This window comes from Oryx dammah, unplaced genomic scaffold (genome assembly GCF_014754425.2).
Source record: "Oryx dammah isolate SB20612 unplaced genomic scaffold, SCBI_Odam_1.1 HiC_scaffold_27, whole genome shotgun sequence".
Lineage (NCBI taxonomy): Eukaryota > Metazoa > Chordata > Mammalia > Artiodactyla > Bovidae > Oryx > Oryx dammah.
This window is the reverse complement of record NW_024070211.1, coordinates 37751189-37770890: the sequence shown is the minus strand read 5'-3', so window position 1 is coordinate 37770890 and position 19702 is coordinate 37751189. Positions and strand designations below refer to the sequence as shown.

Here is a 19702-nt window from a genome sequence, read left to right as displayed (position 1 = left end):
GGCTGGCGTGCTTCAGTGCATGGGGTTTCAAAGATTCAGACCTTACTGAGAGACTGAACTGAACTGAGGAGTGACCCTTGCTCATTCTTTCCTCTTTTCTTCCTGTTTCAATGGAAGAGAGGTCTTTCCTATCAGGGATGTGAAAGCCTATCTTTCAACGCACTTTGGCATCCGTACCCTCACACTTACTCAAAGATCATATACAGTTAATTATGGTTTCCATATCTGCAATCTTCCCTCTTGACTAAATCCTTTCTCTAGGCATTAAAATATAACCTCTAGCATTCTCGTCCTAGTAATAATAACAGAAATTAAGAATCGTCATTCACTTCACATGGTCTCCAAATGCTTCCCTCACTCCCCTCCCCACCCTCTCTTCTCACCTCCTAGTTACCAACCCTTCTCTCAAGAGTTGCCAACAGCCAGCATTTTCACGTCCTCACTTCCAATTGCTCCTCTGTCCACTCTGGTCTGACACCACACCAGTCTAACACCAATCTGACACTATACCAGTCCATTAATGACGCTGACGGAATAACCTCCATATCATTATGTCCAGTGGGTACTCATTGACCTTCACCTTATTTTCCCCCTAAGGAGCTCCTGCCCACTTGGAATCCTCTTTTCTCTTGGCTTTGGTGACAATACTTGCCTGACTTGCCCTCTCCTACCAGTCCATTCTCAATTGCCTCTGTAGGCTCTTCATTTCCTATTCTGCCTTTAAATCTCATAATTTTTTTCTCAGGACTCTGTCCTAGAAACCTCTTTTGTCTTAATCTCTACTCTTTCCCTCAGTGGTTTCATACACTTCCATGGATTCTAGTATCATTGTGGAGGAAAATATTGCCTGCCATATGGGTAAACCAAGGATACTGTGGCCATCAAGCCAGCAGCCACTGCAGCTGCCTTCAACTGTGCACCTGGAAAGGAATCAGGGTGGAGAAGAGGGTACTGGCCCTAGGTGGTTAAGGTGCATATCAAAGGAGTGGCTCAATGAGTGCAGACTCTTGCATCTTCCCTGCAGAGAAAAACAATAAATTCATGAACTTGAGTGTCTGATTCTCTTTAACTGTAATCTTTGGATGTTTCAACTATCTGGGTTTTGTTACAGAACTCTTATATATCTGGTTCCTCCCTTACCTGTTTGGATCAGTCCCTCAGAGCTGTCTAAGAGGCTGTCTTTGGGGCTCACATCTTCAGCTTTGTCCATCAAGTAAAACAGAATTCTCAACTTTTAAGTTGTGCATATTTTTCAGTTGACATCATCTATGTGAAAATTACTCCACATTCATGTTTAGCTGAGACATATTTCAGATGAGCAAACTGAGACTATGTGAAAGTGAAAGTCACTCAGTCATGTCTGACTCTTTGACACCCCATGGACTATACAGCCCATGGGATTCTCTAGGTCAAAATACTGGAGTAGGTAGCCTTTCCCTTCTCCAGCAGATCTTCCCAACCCAGGAATTGAACAGCGGTCTCCTGCATTGCAGGCAGATTCTTCAGTAGCTGAGCTGCCAGGGAAAATGAGACTACGTAATACCAATGAAAAGCTTACCTGTAAATCTGCAACTGTCTTCCCAAAAGCTTTTCTTTGTTTAACGTAGTCCCTGGTTTCCTCAAACATGAATTCACTGGCTGAAACTGCTATATCGGAAATTATCAGCCTTTCCTATAGTCCCAAATTAGATAATTACTCTAATTACACAAGTGATTTTCATATGATTTAAATGACAATAAATCACATAAATAATCTTTATAAAACTCCTAAAGATTAATTTATTTAACTCTTTATAAGAAAAGACTCTCACTGAGATTTATAAGACTATTTTGATCATCTATAATAAGTCTCTTAAAAAAATATTTTATCTTTATGTATGACTGTCTTTATACAGATATATATAAGTAATTCATTTCCCTCTTCTCTTTACTTACTTATGAGAAAAGAAATTCCAAAGCTGTTCGAGTATTATTTAAAAAAAAAGAACTTGGCAAATATTTTGGCTATTTCCTTACAGAGAGCTAAAAATTCTTGACTTCCAGGTAAAATACTAAAATCATTCCAAGAAGGAATCATAGGACTGAAAATTTTATTTTCCTGACTCACTTATAAGCTTTAGTTGGATATCCTTGAGTTCTCTTATTCATACGTCCAGTCTACAAAAACATGATTTTTGTATGTATATAAATAATATATAAAAAATAAATAACATATATAATATATAAAATATATGTATATTTTACAACTTCAAGTTATAGTCAAGTGACTGGCTACATCACAAATTTTGTATGCATGGATTGATATAGTCCTGTATTATTCTATTCCAGTCCATCATCTAATCAAAAGGTGCATTCTTTTAATACTTCTGACCTGTGGAAGCTCTCGCATGAGGTAATAGAAACCTTTATTCTCTTCTCCAAGTAGGGCACCTGCTGGCAACCGTACATCTTCGAAGAAAAATTCTGCAGTATCCTAAGGGATCATACGATTGAGTACAGAATTACCTCATTTAAATCTCCCAAGAACTTGATGAGGTGATTAGTATTGCCATTCAGAAAACAAAACATATTGGCAGACAAGATGAAGTTGTTAATGATCACAATTAGTTTAAGTGGTAAACCTGGGATTCAAATCGAGGTCTGATTCCCAAAGTGGCTTTCCCACTGACACACAGTCATTCTAGTTCTAATACTGTTCTGTTCTGTAGATATTGAGCACTAAGGATTTCTAATGCCTATCAAGAAAAACATGTTTTTCTTTTTGGTAACAAAAAAATTACTAAATAATTACCAAGTAGTAGGAAAAAATATTTCCTGTTATTTCATAATTCAATTCCAAAAATAGACAGTATTATTAGGCAGTTAATGTTCTAAAGCAGATTTTCAAAATATCCTAATTCACTTCTACTGCTGACAACAGTTGCATAAAGAGTGGAATAAATTTCCACAATATTTCTGAAAAACCATATTTTAAGAATCCAGCATAGGAAGAAAGGTATGATTGCGCTATATGGAGTTCTATATATAAAGCATAACTAAGTAAACTCAATTGTATATAAACAATATATTTGTATTATAAATGATATATATTATGAAAACAAATTTGTATTATGACTTACCTGGGCTTTTAGTCCAATTTTATCTAGCTTTCGTCCCTTGATAAATCCTTTCATTCCATTTTCCACCAGAAAAAGGCTAATGCCATGGGCAGGAGAGTGAGCCTCTCGATTTGTGACTGCTACTACGATCACAACATCACACAGCCACCCATTAGTGACAAATACCTGCAAAACCCCAAGTATTCTGTGATGCTCCACAATAACTCAGGTCCACGTGTAAGTCAAGACTGGGCAAAAACATTTGAGAAAACTAAACCAAACAAAACATGTTTATACCTCTCTCTGTAACCTCTCCAAATAGTTGCAGTGTTGATTATTCATACATGAGGCTATTACATGAGGGGAAATTATTCAATGTTTCAAAGAATGAATTCTATACATTTTCTTCCCACTATCAATATTATAAATAACAATAATAATGAATGATTATTATGTTCTATTTAAATTAAAACAAAATTATCTATAAAAATGATACACTGTATTTTAGAAAGAAGCTTCAGATGAGAAAATGGAATCTGCTCTGAATGGTATGATACTATTGAAGTATTTGCACTTTCAGATTTACCAGTTTTTGAAAAGGCACAGTTTTTGATTTCATGATAGATGGCCTAAATAAGAAAGGTACTGGTTAAGGAGGGCTTCCCTGGCAGCTCAGCTGGTAAAGAATCTGCCTGCAATGCAGGAGACTCTGGTTCGATTCCTGAGTTGGGAAGATCCGCTGGAGGAGGGACAGGCTACCCACTCCAGCCTTCTTGGGCTTCCCTGGTGGCTTAGCTGGTAAAGAATCTACCTGCAATGTGGTAGACCTGGGTTCGATCCCTGGGTTGGGAATTTCCCCGGGAGAAGGGAATGGCTACCCACTCCAGTATTCTGGCCTGAAGAATTCCATGGACTGTAGAGTCCATGGACTGATTAAGGAGCGATAAAACAACAAACTCAATAAGATGTTAGTTTATCAAATATTTATCCAGAAGACAAATATACACAAAGTAAATATGAACAACTATCTCCTCATTCTGTATCTTTCCTTGGTCCTCTCAGCAGCTTCCATGGCTTCAGTTGCTATCCATAGGCTGATGACTCCAAATCTTTATCTAAGCCAAACTTCTTGCTAGGTTCCAGACCTGAATATCCACCTGCTTCTGATAGTTCCATCTGATAATTCAAGGAACATACTCCTTCCTACCTCTACTCGTCTTTAATCCGGAGTATCAATCTGTTTTTCCCCATGACAGGGTACGACGTACATGTGCACTTCGTTGTGTCACACTCTGTGACCCCAAGGGTTGTAGCCTACCAGACTCCTCTGTCCACAGAATTTGCCAGGCAAAATTCTGGAGTGAGTTGCCATTTCCTCCTCCAGGGGATCTTCTCAACCCAGAGACTGAACCCAGGTCTCCTGCATTGGCAGGCAGGTTCTTTTCCACTGCGCCACTTGGGAAGCCCCCTTCCTAATGTCAGTGAATGGTCAATAAATCGTTATTATCCTACATAATATTCAGTTCGACATACAATTCTTTCTAATCTATTTCAACACTTTTTAAGGTTTTTTAGCAGGGTTCATCACATAGTGGCACTAGCTTACCAGTCCAGCCTTATCTTCTCCTCATTGCTTTGTTTTAGGTGAGATCTACCGCATGGCTTGCTGTCCCCAATGTTCTGAGGTCATTTTTACCTATGGGTCTTTGGAAATCTTGTTTCCTCTACTTGAGAGGCCCTTTTCCAACTCTGCTACAATGAATTCTACTCATCTTGGACTAAGTTCAGACATCACCTCCTACAAAAAATCTCCTCAAATTCCCCAGACTGGATTAACTGCTCCATACATCCTAAATTTACCATCTTTCAGTTCAGTTGCTCAGTCTGGTCCAACTCTTTGTGACCCCATGGACTGCAGCATGCCAGGCCTCCTTGTCCATCACCATCTTCCAGAGCTTGCTCAAACTCATGTCCATCGAGTTGGCAATGTCATCCAATCATCTCATCCTCTGTCATCCCCTTATCCTCCTGCCTTCAATATTTCCCAGTATCAGGGTCTTTTCCAATGAGTCAGTTCTTTGCATCAGGTGGGCCAAAGTATTGGAGTTTCAGCTTCAGCATCAGTCCTTCCAATGAATGTTCAGGACTGATTTCCTTTAGGATGGACTGGTTTGATCTCCTTTCTGTCCAAGAGACTCTCAAGAGTCTTCTCCAACACCACAGTTCAAAAGTATCAGTTCTTCGTGCACAGCTTTCTTTATGGTCCAACTCTCACACATCCATACATGATTACTAGAAAAATATAGCTTTGACTCTCCAGACATTTGTCATCAAAGTAGTGTCTCTGCTTTTTAATATGCTGTCTAGGTTAGTCACAGCTTTTCTTCCAAGGAGCAAGTGTCTTTTAATTTCATGGCTGTAGTCACCATCTGCAGTGATCTTAGTATCTGTCAAACGCTATACAAATTATTTAATCCTGCCTCTGTCCCTTTGAAACAATACAGGCATAAAACGGTGTTGGTTACTCTCATCACCTACCATCCATGCCTCTTCTAAGAAGATTCATCTCTAAAATACAGAGTGCTGATACTAAGCAATAATGGGAGATGGGAGTGATGTTACTGCTATGTACATGCATGACAGCAAATGAAAGCACTGGTGATGGCATAGCTGTAAGTGACATAACAGTTAAAAACTCTCAACATCTCTAGTAGTTCCTTGAGGGTGGGAACTCTTTTCTATGCACATATCTTCAGTGCTTAGAACAAGGTTTGGCATATAGAAGGCCTTCAAGGATGTTTGTTCAAAAAGTGAGAAAAACATACTCCTCAAAAAAAAAATTGTGCACATCATGGTAAACATATTTTTTTTTCTACAGTGTTTCTCCAGTATACCACTCCCTTGCTCAAAAGCCATTTAAGTCTCTCAATTTCCTACCTGTCTAAATAATAAAGACCATCTATGCAGTTACCAGTTGAATTTCTGAACCAGTGTTTGTTATTTTTATATTACTAATACTTAATGTGAGCATTTCCACCATGACTGATCCTGTTTTCTAATAAAATTACAAGAGAATTCTCTTTGTATGAGATCACTTTGACTTCTTTCTTAATTATAACAGTCAAAACTTTTTATGGGGCTGAGATTATCCCTAGTGAGGGCATCATTTATTTTTTGTTTGGTATTGAATGCCTATAACAAACATTCTTTACAGATGTAGATAGTATACAGTATTACAAAGAAAAAGGGAAAAAAATCCTCCATGGAAGCCATCATACAAATATCATTGAGAAATTCCTTTCTGATCTTTTTTCTTTTAATATAGTTGAAATTATTCTATATTTACATTTTATACGCATGAAATGAAAGTCACTCAGTCGTGTCTGACTCTTTGCAGCCCCACAGACCATACAACCCATGGACTTCTCTAGGCCAGAATACTGGAGTTGGGTAGCCTTTCCCTTCTCCAGGGGATCTTCCCAACCCAGGGATCAAACCCAGGTCTCTCACATTGCAGGTGGATTCTTTACCAGCTGAGCATTTCATTTAAATGTTTACATGATCTTTTCACTTAATACAATTATTTCCTTATATAATTAAAAACTTTGTATTGATGCTTTAGTAGGTATATATTAAGCCATCTTATTGATGTAATGTATTTACTTACTTGCTCCTTTACTTCTGCTTCCTTTAGCACCTGTTTATTATAATCCTTAGAAAAATAACTCAGATTAATATTTCTTAAAGTATATTTGGCTTCCCAGGTGGCTCAGTGGTAAAGAATCTGCCTGCCAACACAAGAGATGCAAGAAACTCAGGTTCAATCCCTGGGTCAGGAAGATCCCCTGGAGTAGGAAATGGCAACTTGCTCCAGTATTTTTGCCTGGAAAATTCCATGGACAGAGGAGCTTGGTGGGCTATGGTCCATGGGTTTGCAAAGTGTCAGACATGACTGAAATACTGAGAATGCAGACACGTTTGAAAAACCTCAGTTATTCAAGACAGTCTACAAAAAGAGAATTTCCTTTTTCTTACAGGCATAATCCAACTTTTAAAAGTTTATGATACATACCAGCTTCTCAAAGAGTGAGAAGTAGGACACATTTCCCAATGTTTTTGATACTGCAGATTGTTTTTCTGTATAATAACTATGTGGACTTCCCTGGTGGTCCAAAGGTTAAGAATATGCCTGGCAATGCAGGGTACACAGGTTCTACCCCTGGTCCAGGAAGATTCCTCATGCCATAGGGCAACTAAGGCCCGTATACAACAACTGCTGAGCCTGCATTCTGGAGCCCAGGAGCTGCAACTACTGAAGTCTTGTATGCCTGGAACCCATGCTCTGCAACAGGAGAAGCCACCACAACAAGAAGCCCACATACCACAACTAGAGAGTAGCCCCTACTCGCTGCAACTAGAGAAAGCCTATACACAGCAGCAAAGACTCAATGCAACCAAAACCAAATTAATTAATTATGAAACTAGATAATGGAATGGTCTTTAGAACTTGGCTACTCAAAATGTGTTCATCAAACTAATGTCAGTCCACAAACTGTTATTAATCCTTGATGATATAAGTACAGAAACTAGATGTTTAGAAAGTTTTATAGCAATTTAACAGCATCACAACATTCAAGCTTATGATTTTGCAAATGCAAAGATCTTAGTTGAAAACAAATAAGAAAATTTTTGGTCTTCCCTGGTGGTCCAGTGGTTAAGTCTCTGTGCTTCCAATGCAGGCGGTATGGGTGTGATCCTTGGTTGTGGAACTAAGACCCCATATGTCACATGGTGCAGAGAAAAATTTTTTAAAAAGAAAAAAAGAAACACACACACAAAAAACCTAATAAAAAATTTTTAAATGTTGAAAGACATTCTAGTTGTTCAGAAGTCTTTGAAACTTTTGGAAAGATAGCCTTAGTGCAGACAATGAATACCTGTTCTTCACTTAACACTCAGTCATCAATAAATTTTTACTGGGTGTATACTAGACACAGGTTTGCTGCTGCTAAGTCGCTTCAGTCGTGTCCAACTCTGTGCGACTCCATAGATGGCAGCCCAGCAGGCTCCCTCGTCCCTGGGATTCTCCAGGCAAGAACACTGGAGTGGGTTGCCATTTCCTTCTCCAATGCATGAAAGTAAAAAGTGAAAGTGAAGTCGTTCAGTTGTGTCCAACTCTGCAATCCCATGGACTGCAGCCTACCAGGCTCCTCCATCCATGGGATTTTCCAGGCAAAAGTACTGGAGTGGGGTGCCATTTAGGTAAACAAAAACCTCTGCCATCAGTGGTGTGAGACTCTAAAAGATACATTTACTTCTGAGCCTATCTATAATCTCAATCGCAGGTGCTCTCCAATTCTATCAGTGGATTGATGTGATGCTCAGAAAGGTTGAAGGGCTTTTAAATTCTATTAAAAATACTTTTTCTCTTAAGATCTTTTGAAACTCTTCTTGATATTTATAAGAAGTCTTTCCCCTCATTTTTCATCAACATCAAATTCATTAACTATTGTTTGTCCTCTATTTGGACAAGGTAAGCCTCACCTTCTCTTTTTCTGGTTTGAAAAAGGCTGCCTGGAAGCTAAAACAACATTTTCCATATTAGTGAGAGAACAAGCAAACAGAACAAAGAAGAGGAATATATCCCAGGTAATATGAGTGCTGTACAATTCTTACTATCTCCAAAACAAATCAGCTCAGTTCCTGTGCCAGCTCAAATAAACAATTCCCATGTGAATCAGAGATGTGAGAAGACTGAGTGATGAGTAGTCTTTAAGGCTTTGTTATCCACAGCATGACTTCAGAGAGGAGAGTTATGGGAAGCCATTCTTTACAAACCTTGCTTCCATTGAGAATCCAGTCACTTCCATCCTTTTTGGCATTTGTTCTTATTCCTTGCAAATCACTATAATTGAAAGAATTGATTAAAAAAGTCATTAATTGGTAAAAAATAAACTATGCAAATGTTGTTATGTATCTACTGTGATAATTTACACTGCTACACCATTATAAAAATTGACATTTAACTAATATTAGGAATGTTCACACAAATGCACTGAAAAATCATGTCTGATATATTCTAAACTGTTTATACAAATGAATATTTGATTGAGAGTCATAGAGTAGCCTGATTTTTACAGAACATAACAAGATCTATACTCATTCATATTTGTGGTTAGGACATTGCTTCTGAGATTTCAAAACCAACCAAAAGTTGATTTACCTTCCAGCCCCAGGCTCTGTCATTGCTATGGCACCAATACATTTCCCTGCAACCATCTCGGGGATGAAGCGCTTAATCTGTTCTTCTGAACCACAGTTTGCAATATAGGGCATGACGATATCTGAATGAACACTAAAACCTGGGCCTGTACAATTTGAATATGCTCTTAGAAAGAAAAAAAGAGAAGACCATTTAAAGCACAACACAGTTATTTTTTTCTCTTTTTGTTCCTCTGATTCTTAATTAGAAAACAAGTACTAGAAGGTCTTTTTTTTTTTTTTTAATGTCTGATCTTATTCATCTGTTACTCTTAGAACATCTCTGGGCAAACTGTTCCTGGCATTTTACTTTGGCCTCCTTCATTCTCTTGGCCAAAAGTTTATCATATTCTGTAACTTCTCCCTTCTTTTTCTTAGTTCGCTGTTTCTCCAGAGCAATATGCCAATGGTTGTGTTGCAGAACACGGGGAGTAACAGGCACTGAATCTTGGGTGTTCTGGTCCTGGCTTTCTAACCTTCTTTGTTTAGAGGCTTTCTCACAACATACTGGTGGACATCATCTTCTTTAGAGAGACTAAAAAGTTTTCAGATTCTGCTAGCTCTTTTGGGCCCTAGAGGATGAGGCACAACAGTATCAGTGAGTCCAGGAATATCCTTCTCCCTATTTTTAATGACCATATTAAGAACACTCAGATTGGCATCCAGAATGCAAACCCATACAGATGTGCTCTTTTTTCCCCTGGTCTTCCTCAGTCTATAACAGGAATGCCCCTCACTCAGTAGCAGGCAGACTTGGTCATAGGTCAAGACACCTTGCTTCATGGGAAACCCTGTTTTTCATTCCTACCAACTTGGACCACATAATCCTTTTCTTCACCTAGAGTGTCAGTGTCTGTGGCCATACATTTCTCACAAAAGGTATGAAGTTTATGTTGAAGTCTTCATTCATCATCCACTTCAATATGTTTCTGGCAGCCAGTGGCCAGGAAATAGTTGTTCAAAGGGCAGTACTAAACCCTTATCAAATTATGTGCTGATAGCTTGTCTCCTCACAAACCCATGAAGTTCCTGAAGGTTTTCTCTCTTTATTTTTGCTAACCTTTTAATTTCTGGCTCTAACATAATAACAGTGCTCTAGCAGAGCTCAATGATCACTTATTTAATGAATTAAAAGATAAAACATTAAAAAAAATTTACCACCTACAACTGTATTACCCTAAACACAGTAACTATATTCATTTTAGCAAATGACCTTTGCCATAAGGATATATGTATTTCTAATACAGCTGTATTAGAACTGGACATGGAATAACAGACTGGTTCCAAATTGGGAAAGGAGTACATCAAAGCTATATACTGTCACCCTGCTTATTTAACTTATATTCAGAGTATATCATGAGAAATGCTGGAATGGATGAAGCACAAGCTGGAACCAAGATTTCTGGGAGAAATATAAATAACCTCAGATATGCAGATGACACTACACTTATGGCAGAAAGCGAAGAAAAATTAAAGAGCCTCTTGATGAAAGTGAAAGAGGAGAGTGAAAAAGTTGGCTTAAAGCTCGACATACAGAAAACTAAGATCATGGCATCAGGGTCCATCACTTCATGGAAAACAGATTGTGAAACAGTGGAAACAGTGACTGACTATTTTTTTTGGGCTCCAAAATCACTGCAGATGGTGATTGCAACCATGAAATTAAAAGACGCTTGCTCTTTGGAAGAAAAGTTATGACCAACCTAGATAGCATATTAAAAAGCAGAGACATTACTTTGCCAACAAAGGTCCATCTAGTCAAGGCTATGGTTTTTCCAGTAGTCATGTATGGATGTGAGAGTTGTAGTATAAGGAGAGCTGAGAGATGAAGAATTGATGCTTTTGAACTGTGGTGTTGGAGAAGACTCTTGAGAGTCCTTTGGACTGCAAGGAGATCCTTGCAGGAGATAAGTCCTGAATATTCATTGGAAGGACTGATGCTGAAGCTGAAACTCCGATACTTTGGCCACCTGATGTGAAGAACTGACTCACTGGAAAAGACCCTGATGCTGGGAAAAATTGAAGGCAGAAGAAGGGGATAACAGAGGATGAAATGGTTGGATGGCATCACCGACTCAATGGACATGAGTTTGAGTAAACTCTGGGAGTGTGTGATGGACGGGGAAGCCTGGCGTGCTGCAGTCCATGGGGTCACAAAGAGTAGGACGTGATTGAGTGACTGAACTAACTGAATACAGCTGTGGTCATGGCACGAATATCCTTATTCATTCTCCCACTGCTGTATACTTAGATTGCTTCCAAATTTGGGGGATTATAATCTAACAAGGCAATGATGTTTGTACATAGCTGTTATTTTTTTTTCTAACAAATTATTTCCTAAGGACAAATTCCCCAAAATGGCATCCAAAGAGTAGAAATATTTTCATTTTTTATGTAGCCATGATTTTAATTACCAAAGCACTTATTGCTCCAATATATAATGCTACCAAGAGTATATGAGTCACTTTTACCTGCAAGCTTGTCAGCACTGGGTATTATGACTTTTCATTTGGACTACCTTTTGTACTCAAAATGATATATCTCTGCTGCTGCTGCTGCTGCTAAGTCGCTTCAGTTGTGTCCGACTCTGTGCGACCCCATAGACGGCAGCCCACCAGGCTCCCCCGTCCCTGGGATATAACTTAATTTCTATCTGATTGGTAGAAAGGGTAAACTTTTTCATTTAAAAAGCTATTTGCATTTCTTTTTTGATGAATTGATGGTTCAAATCTTTTCCTCATTTATCAACTGAAATCTCTGAAACAGTCACATGGGTCAATTCGAAATGAAGCCACTACTTTGTCAACTTAAAAGGAGATTTTCAATCTTATAAGATTAGAAATCATTTTAAAATCATCTCAGAAAGGAGAGATAACAAAACAAGACTCAACTTCAAATGTTTTCATACTTACAGCTCCTCCCAAACAACAGCTGATGAATACAAGTCCCCCCCAATGCCACCATGGTGATCTGCAATATTGATACCAAGCAGTCCTTGTTTTCCAGTTTTTTCCCAAAGCTCCCTACTTACTTCTCCAGCTTTTTCCCATCTGCAAATAACAAAACATTTTAATATCAGAAAAAGTGTTTTCATATTATTTAAATGGCTACAATTTGAATTTATGAATGATTTTGAGCAGGAATGGTCCCTTAATTTAACATAATAAAGGCTGTGCTGTCATACTCTGTGACAATAGTAGGGCCCAACAGGAATAAGAAAGACTCCTTTTTCCCAGCAAGGGCTCAGCCACTGAAAAGCCATGGGCTCTGTGTTTATCCCAGTCCTCCCAACTTCCTTTTCCTCTCTATGAACATGTTCTCCTTCCTTTGCTTTGGGGGGGCTTGCACACAGATCACCGTGGTTGTAGACCATGAACTGCAATTCTCTGCTGATCCTGAATTTTTTTCTTTGCTAGAGAAATAACAGGCAATCAACTTGTCTTAGGTCAACAAATAAATATCTTTAATTTTTAAAAGTCTTTGTTGATTTTGTTATAATATTGCTTCTGTTTTATGTTTTGGTCCTTTGGCCACAAGGCATGTGGGATCCTAGCTCCTTAGCCAGGGATCGAACCGGCACCCCCTGCATTGGAAGATGAAGTCTTAACCACTGGACCACCAGGAGAGCCCCTTAACATATATTTTTTACTTGTGTATTTTAAAATTCATTTAAGAATCTTTGAACTAGTTTATGCACGCATGTGTGCTCCATTGTGTCCAACTCTTTGTAACACCACAGATGGGTAGCTTACAGTTAGTTCACCAGGGTCCTCCGTCCATGCAATTCTCCAGGCAAGAATACTGGAATGGGCACCCACTGAACCTGAGTCTCTTACATTGGTAGGAGGGTTTTTTACCTGCTGAGCTACCAGGAAAGCCCCTGAACTAGTTGAAGAATCCCGTAACCTTACACTATTATATTGAACAGTGGTAAAAATGTTAACAAAGCACTGAACACAGTACTGTTTCTATGAAACAAGAAAGAGCATTCTAGAAAACAGTCCTTCTTGGACTTCTAATGTGTATTACTTTAAAAGAAAATGTGCCACTTACTCTGCATGAAAAGGAATCACTTCTTCTTGAAAAAACTTCCTTACACTTTCCCGGAAAATGTCATGCTCTAAAGAGAAGATTCTTCTAGTTCCTATATCTGTTAATTTTTTAGCAGAAGAAGTTTCTAGACGCTCTTCACCTCCAGAATGAGAACATCTTAAAAATACAAACACATTAAGAAAATTCAGTCAAAGGTTAATCTTCACATCCAAATTAATGTCACTGAACAACAAAGAAAATTTAATTCTATAGGATAACATGGAAAAAATTCTGACTCCCCTCCACCCCCACCCCCTCACCCCCCCCACCCCGCCCCCGAGGCACTTTAGAGACAAGTAGAGAGTCTGAAATCATACAAACTGGTTCAGATTTGAGCAGAACCACTTTAGGATCTGCCTCCATTGGATGAGGTTAAGAAGTAGCTTACCCTGATTCAATTTAAACTTTACTTCCAAATCCATAAAGAGGACATCGTGCCTAGAACTAATCACATGTGTGAGCTGAGGCAGACTAGCACTGTCGTGTGATACTGATTAAAGAATGTAAAATTTACGTGATGTCAACTGAACAATGTAAAATTCAAATAGTACAACAGAATAATTATCATCATGTAGTCAGTTGCTCAGTTGTGTCTGACTCTGCGCGACTCCATGGTCTGCCAGGCTACTCTCTCCATGGGATTCTCCATGCAAGAATCCTGGAGCCAGTAGCCATTCTCTTCTCCAGGGGATCTTCCTAACCCAGGGATCGAACCCAGGTCTCCCACATTGCAGGCAGATTATATGTGGAATCTCCTATGCAAGTCAGGAAGAATAATATTGATATGTTTTCATGTAATGCACAATATTTAAAATAATGTAATCCCCATCAATATTTTATCCAGAATTATACAATTTCAAATGGCAGGTTTATAACATGCAAACTGTGATGATTTTTTAATTGATTAATTAATTTTAATCGGAGGATAATTACTTTACAATACTGTGATGGTTTTTGCCATACATCAGCAGGATCGTGTTGATTTTTATTGCTACATTACAACCTAACTGTAAAGCGATATCACAATGCCCACCAGTCTCTGTAGGGATTAGTCCAGAATTATTCAAGTTCTTTGTTAACTGGCCTTTCATCTCCCTGCAGTGCCCCACACCAGGCTTCAAAAAAGACATCTCTGTAGTTCCTTTTGTTAAATGGTCTGAATTCATATCTCCTCTCTCCTTAGGGGTACACCTAAAAAGATTTCAAAACTCTGTGTATCACTTTGTACCTTTTGAGCTCATATCTAAAAAAACTTTTTATCATATATTTGAATACTGTCCACAAGTATTTTTCTGTTTTGCATGATACTGTCTTGGATTTCTCTCTTCCTTATTTAGATGCTGATCTGATCCTATCCTTTCCTTCCTTTTCCTCTTTCTTCCTCTTCTTCTTAGTCCAGAAAAGACTAAGTCTTCTTTATTGGCAATTAGGCATTTCTTTTTTTTCCTCCTGAAGTGGGCTATTTTTGTCTTTGCTTAATTCAATGAACTGAAATGCAATGGACTAAACTGCACTCGCTTCCCTCCCCTCAACCCAATTCACATGTTGAAGCTCAAACTCCCAATGTAATGGTGTTTGGAGATATGGCTTTGAGGAGTTAATTACAGTTCAATGAGGTCCTAAAGCTGGAATCTAAACCAAGAAGCTAGACTACATTATAAGAAGGAGAAGAGAGAGATACAGTTCTGTGTGCACATAAGGAAAGGTCTAGTGAGGACAAAGGGAGAAGAGGGCTGTCTATAGGCCAGGAAATCAGGTCAATACTGAAATCAGATTGATTATAGTCCTTGCAGCTGAAGATGAAGAAGGTCTATACAGTGAGCAAAAACGACCAGGAGCTGACTGTGGCTCAGATCATGAACTCCTTATTGCAAAATTCAGACTTAAAATGAAGAAAATAGGGAAAACTACTAGGCCATTCGGATATGACCCAAATCAAATTCCTTACGATTATACAGTGGAAGTGACAAATAGATTCAAGGAATTAGATCTAATAGACAGAGTGCCTGAAGAACTATGGACAGAGATTCATAAGTTGGACCATAAAGAAGGCTGAGAGATGAAGGAGTGATGCTTTTGAACAGTGGTATTGAAGAAGACTCTTGAGAGTCCCTTGGACTGCAAGGAGATCAAACCAGTCAATCCTAAAAGAGATCAGTCCTGAATATTCATTAGAAGGACTGATGCTGAGCTGAAACTCCAATAATTTGGCCACCTGATGCAAACAGCCAACTCAGTGGAAAAGACCTTGATGCTGGGAAAGACTGAAGGCAGGAGGAGAAGGGGACGACAGAGGGTGAGATGGTTGGACTGCATCACTGACTCAATGCACATGAGTTTGAGCCAGCTCCGGGAGATGGTGAAGGACAGGGAAGCCTGGCATGCTACAGTCCATGGGGTTGCAAAGAGTCGGACATGACTGAATGACTGAACAACAACGGGCCAGGAAGATGGCTCTGACCAGGAAATGAACTGACCAGTACCTAGATTTTGGACTATTCAGCCACTAGAATTATGAGGAATAGATTTCTGTTGTTTAAACCACCTAGTCTATAGCATTTGGTTATGGAAGTCTGTGCTGATTAATACACTAATATGTATATTGTGTCATTTTGCTTTAGGCTTACCTATTATAAGAACAGAATGGGAAAGACTAGAGATCTCTTCAAGAAAATTAGAGATACCAAGGGAACATTTCATGCAAAGATGGGCTCGATAAAGGACAGAGATGGTATGGACCTAACAGAAGCAGAAGATATTAAGAAGAGGTGGCAAGAATACACAGAAGAACTGTACAAAAAAGATCTTCAGGACCCAGATAATCACGATGGTGTGATCACTCATCTAGAGCCAGACATCCTGGAATGTGAAGTCAAGTGGGCCTTAGAAAGCATCACTACAAACAAAGCTAGTAGAGATGATGGAATTCCAGTTGAGCTATTTCAAATCCTGAAAGATGATGCTGTGAAAGTGCTGCACTCAATATGCCAGCAAATTTGGAAAACTCAGCAGTGGCCACAGGACTGGAAAAGGTCAGTTTTCATTCCAATCCCAAAGAAAGGCAATGCCAAAGAATGCTCAAACTACTGCACAATTGCACTCATCTCACACACTAGTAAATTAATGCTCAAAATTCTCCAAGCCAGGCTTTAGCAATACGTGAACCGTGAACTTCCTGATGTTCACGCTGGTTTTAGAAAAGACAGAGGAACCAGAGATCAAAGTGCCAACATCCGCTGGATCATGGAAAAAGCAAGAGAGTTCCAGAAAAACATCTATTTCTGCTTTCTTGACTATGCCAAAGCCTTCGACTGTGTGGATCACAATGAACTAGAAAATTCTGAAAGAGATGGGAATACCAGACCACCTGACCTGCCTCTTGAGAAATCTGTATGCAGGTCAGGAAGCAACAGTTAGAACTGGACATGGAACAACAAACTGGCTCCAAATAGGAAAAGGAGTACGTCAAGGCTGTATATGGTCATCCTGCTTATTTAACTTATATGCAGAGTACATCATGAGAAACGCTGGACTGGAAGAAACACAAGCTGGAATCAAGATTGGTGGGAGAAATATCAATAACCTCAGATATGCAGATGACACCACCCTTATGGCAGAAAGTGAAGAGGAACTCAAAAGCCTCTTGATGAAAGTGAAAGAGGAGAGTGAAAAAGTTGGCTTAAAGCTCAACATTCAGAAAACGAAGATCATGGCATCCGGTCCCATCGCTTCATGGGAAATAGATGGGGAAACATTGGAAACAGTGTCAGACTTTATTTTTGGGGGCTCTAAAATCAGTGCAGATGGTGACTGCAGCCATGAAATTAAAAGACGCTTACTCCTTGGAAGAAAAGTTATGACCAACCTAGATATTCAAAAGCAGAGACATTACTTTGCCGACTAAGGTCCGTCTAATCAAGGCTATGGTTTTTCCAGTGGTCATGTATGGATGTGAGAATTGGACTGTGAAGAAAGCTGAGCACCGAAGAATTGATGCTTTTGAACTGTGGTGTTGGAGAAGACTCTTGAGAGTGCCTTGGACTGCAAGGAGATCTAACAAGTCCATTTTGTAGGAGATCAGCCCTGGGATTTCTTTGGAAGGAATGATGCTAAAGCTGAAACTCCAGTACTTTGGCCAACTCATGCGAAGAGTTGACTCATTGGAAAAGACTTCGATGTTGGGAGGGATTGGGGGCAGGAGGAGATGGGGATGACAGAGGATGAGATGGCTGGATGGCATCACTTACTCAATGGACGTGAATCTGAGTGAACTCCGGGAGTTGGTGATGGACAGGGAGGCCTGGCGTGCTGCAATTCATGGGGTTGCAAAGAGTCGGACACGACTGAGCAACTGAACTGAACTGAACTGATTATAAGCAAGCGGCTCTTAGTTGAGGCTTATTTGTTAATACAATCTGATATGTCTTTTAAGCGATAACCTTTAGTTGAGAACATTTAATAGTACAATTGTTATACCTGGTCTGCTGTTTATCTTCACTGATATTTTTCTGGTTTGCTACTCTGTCTTCCAAATCATCATTTTCAATAGCTTATTTATTAATATAGCCAGCAAATACTTTCTGAGTGTGTAATATATACTACGAACCATTCAGGCAACTTGAGATACAATAGCAAGCAAAGGTCTTGCACACCACTGTAATATTACAGCAACAGAATAAAATCTACTTCATTCTCTACTGAAAGGAGTGGTTCCAATTTCTTTATAATACATAAAGTCTTGGTCCATACTTGGGATTTTTCCTCAAGGGAAAAAATGTGCTGAGACTAGGGTACTGAGACTTGAAGACACTGAATCATTTGTCAGCATGATTAGTAAATAATAGAGTGGAATTTATATCTGGGTCTTTCTGGATCTTAAAATTTTATATACCACGTAACATAAAGGAAATCTTTGGAACATTTCTAAATAAAACACACTAAGACACAGGAAAGTGACAGAAGTGCCAGAAAGAGCAAAGAGTATGTTCAGGTACACTTACAAAGAACAAAGTGTACTTTCAGATCAGTCAAAAGTTTTCAAAACAGAATATGCAGGGGGAAGAAAATCAAAAAACCTGGCAGTAAGTTTTTGGAATATTCATTTTTTTCCAAGACCAAGGAACCAGTACTAAACATATTGGCCCCTTTTCTCCCCACAAAAACCAGGAAATATGTACTAAATAAATTGTTCATTGTTTTCCTTATGCATTAAACTGCTACTAATCTAACAGGCTAGGCTCTAATTATTATTATCATAATTTTTTTTAAGCCTCATTTACATTATAAAAGAAGGGAGACAGTCTCCACCAGTACCTTCAGCTTGGGAGCTGGTGATAAATACACAATTTCGGGCCTCATCCAAGGCCTATTGAATCAGTCAGCATACTTGATCTGTGAACAACATAGGAGTGAGGGACACCCAACCCTCACACAGTCCACGGGTACCCCATCATCAGCTCTCCATTACTGAGATTCCTCCAGAGCGCAGTTCTGCATCCTCGGATTCAAGCAACCAAAGACTGTGTAGTACTGTAGTGTTTACTACTGAAAAAAATTCTCATGTAAGTATACCCTCGAAGTTCAAACACATGCTGTTCAGGCCTAACTGTATTTTAAGATTTTATCCTAAATGATTCACATGCACGTTAAAGTTTAAGAAGCCTGTGTGAAATGAAAATACCTCCTGCCATATTAATCAACAAGAAATGTCACAGCCATCGGTGATTTCTGGCCTCCAAAAGTGAAAGAGAGCTCCCCAAACTGAGATCCAGCAGATGCTGCCATCCCCCCACAGTGATTGCTGAGGAGGTGGGGGAATGCAAGAAGCAAGGCGAACAGGAAACAGGACTGGCCCCAGAGGCTGAGGTGCATATGAAGGAGTGAATTCACTGAGCCCAGAGGCTTGCCTCTTCCCATACACAGAATGCTAAATTCCTTAATTTGATACCTGATCTTTGATGTTCAGACTGCAGTCTGTCTTTGTTGCAAACTTGTATATAGCCTGACTCCCTTCCTGCCTCCTTGGAGCAGTTTTCTCAGAGCTTCTGATAGGCTGTCTCCCAGGCTTGGAGTCCTAAACATTTCCACCAAATAAAATAACTCTCTTTCAGATTGTGACTGTATTTTTTGGTCGACACTTGTTATAATAAAACTAGAGCCTCTGACCTACTTAGAGGGTCCCTTGGGTCCTCTTTGTTCCAATATTCTTCCAATGTGTGTATTAAGTTGCTTCAGTGGTGTCCAACCCCATG

The 19702-nt window shown here is 39.2% G+C and overlaps 1 protein-coding gene and 1 pseudogene across 2 annotated transcripts in view; both read right to left on the bottom strand.

Moving 5' to 3' along the window:
- ACADL (acyl-CoA dehydrogenase long chain) overlaps window positions 1–19702 on the bottom strand; it is a 43384-nt gene that overhangs the window by 20320 nt on the left and 3362 nt on the right. Inside the window, exons 2-8 of one of the 2 annotated variants that reach the window (XM_040228595.1) lie at window positions 13413–13568; window positions 12272–12409; window positions 9322–9486; window positions 8937–9003; window positions 3120–3284; window positions 2372–2473; window positions 1559–1672 (exon numbers count right to left, since the gene is read on the bottom strand). In XM_040228595.1, coding sequence (XP_040084529.1) covers window positions 1559–1672; window positions 2372–2473; window positions 3120–3284; window positions 8937–9003; window positions 9322–9486; window positions 12272–12409; window positions 13413–13568 — 907 coding nt within the window. The remainder of the gene's footprint in view (window positions 1–1558; window positions 1673–2371; window positions 2474–3119; window positions 3285–8936; window positions 9004–9321; window positions 9487–12271; window positions 12410–13412; window positions 13569–19702) is intronic. The other variant, XM_040228596.1, reaches the window with a different exon arrangement.
- On the bottom strand, window positions 9564–11588 carry LOC120854421 (annotated as a pseudogene).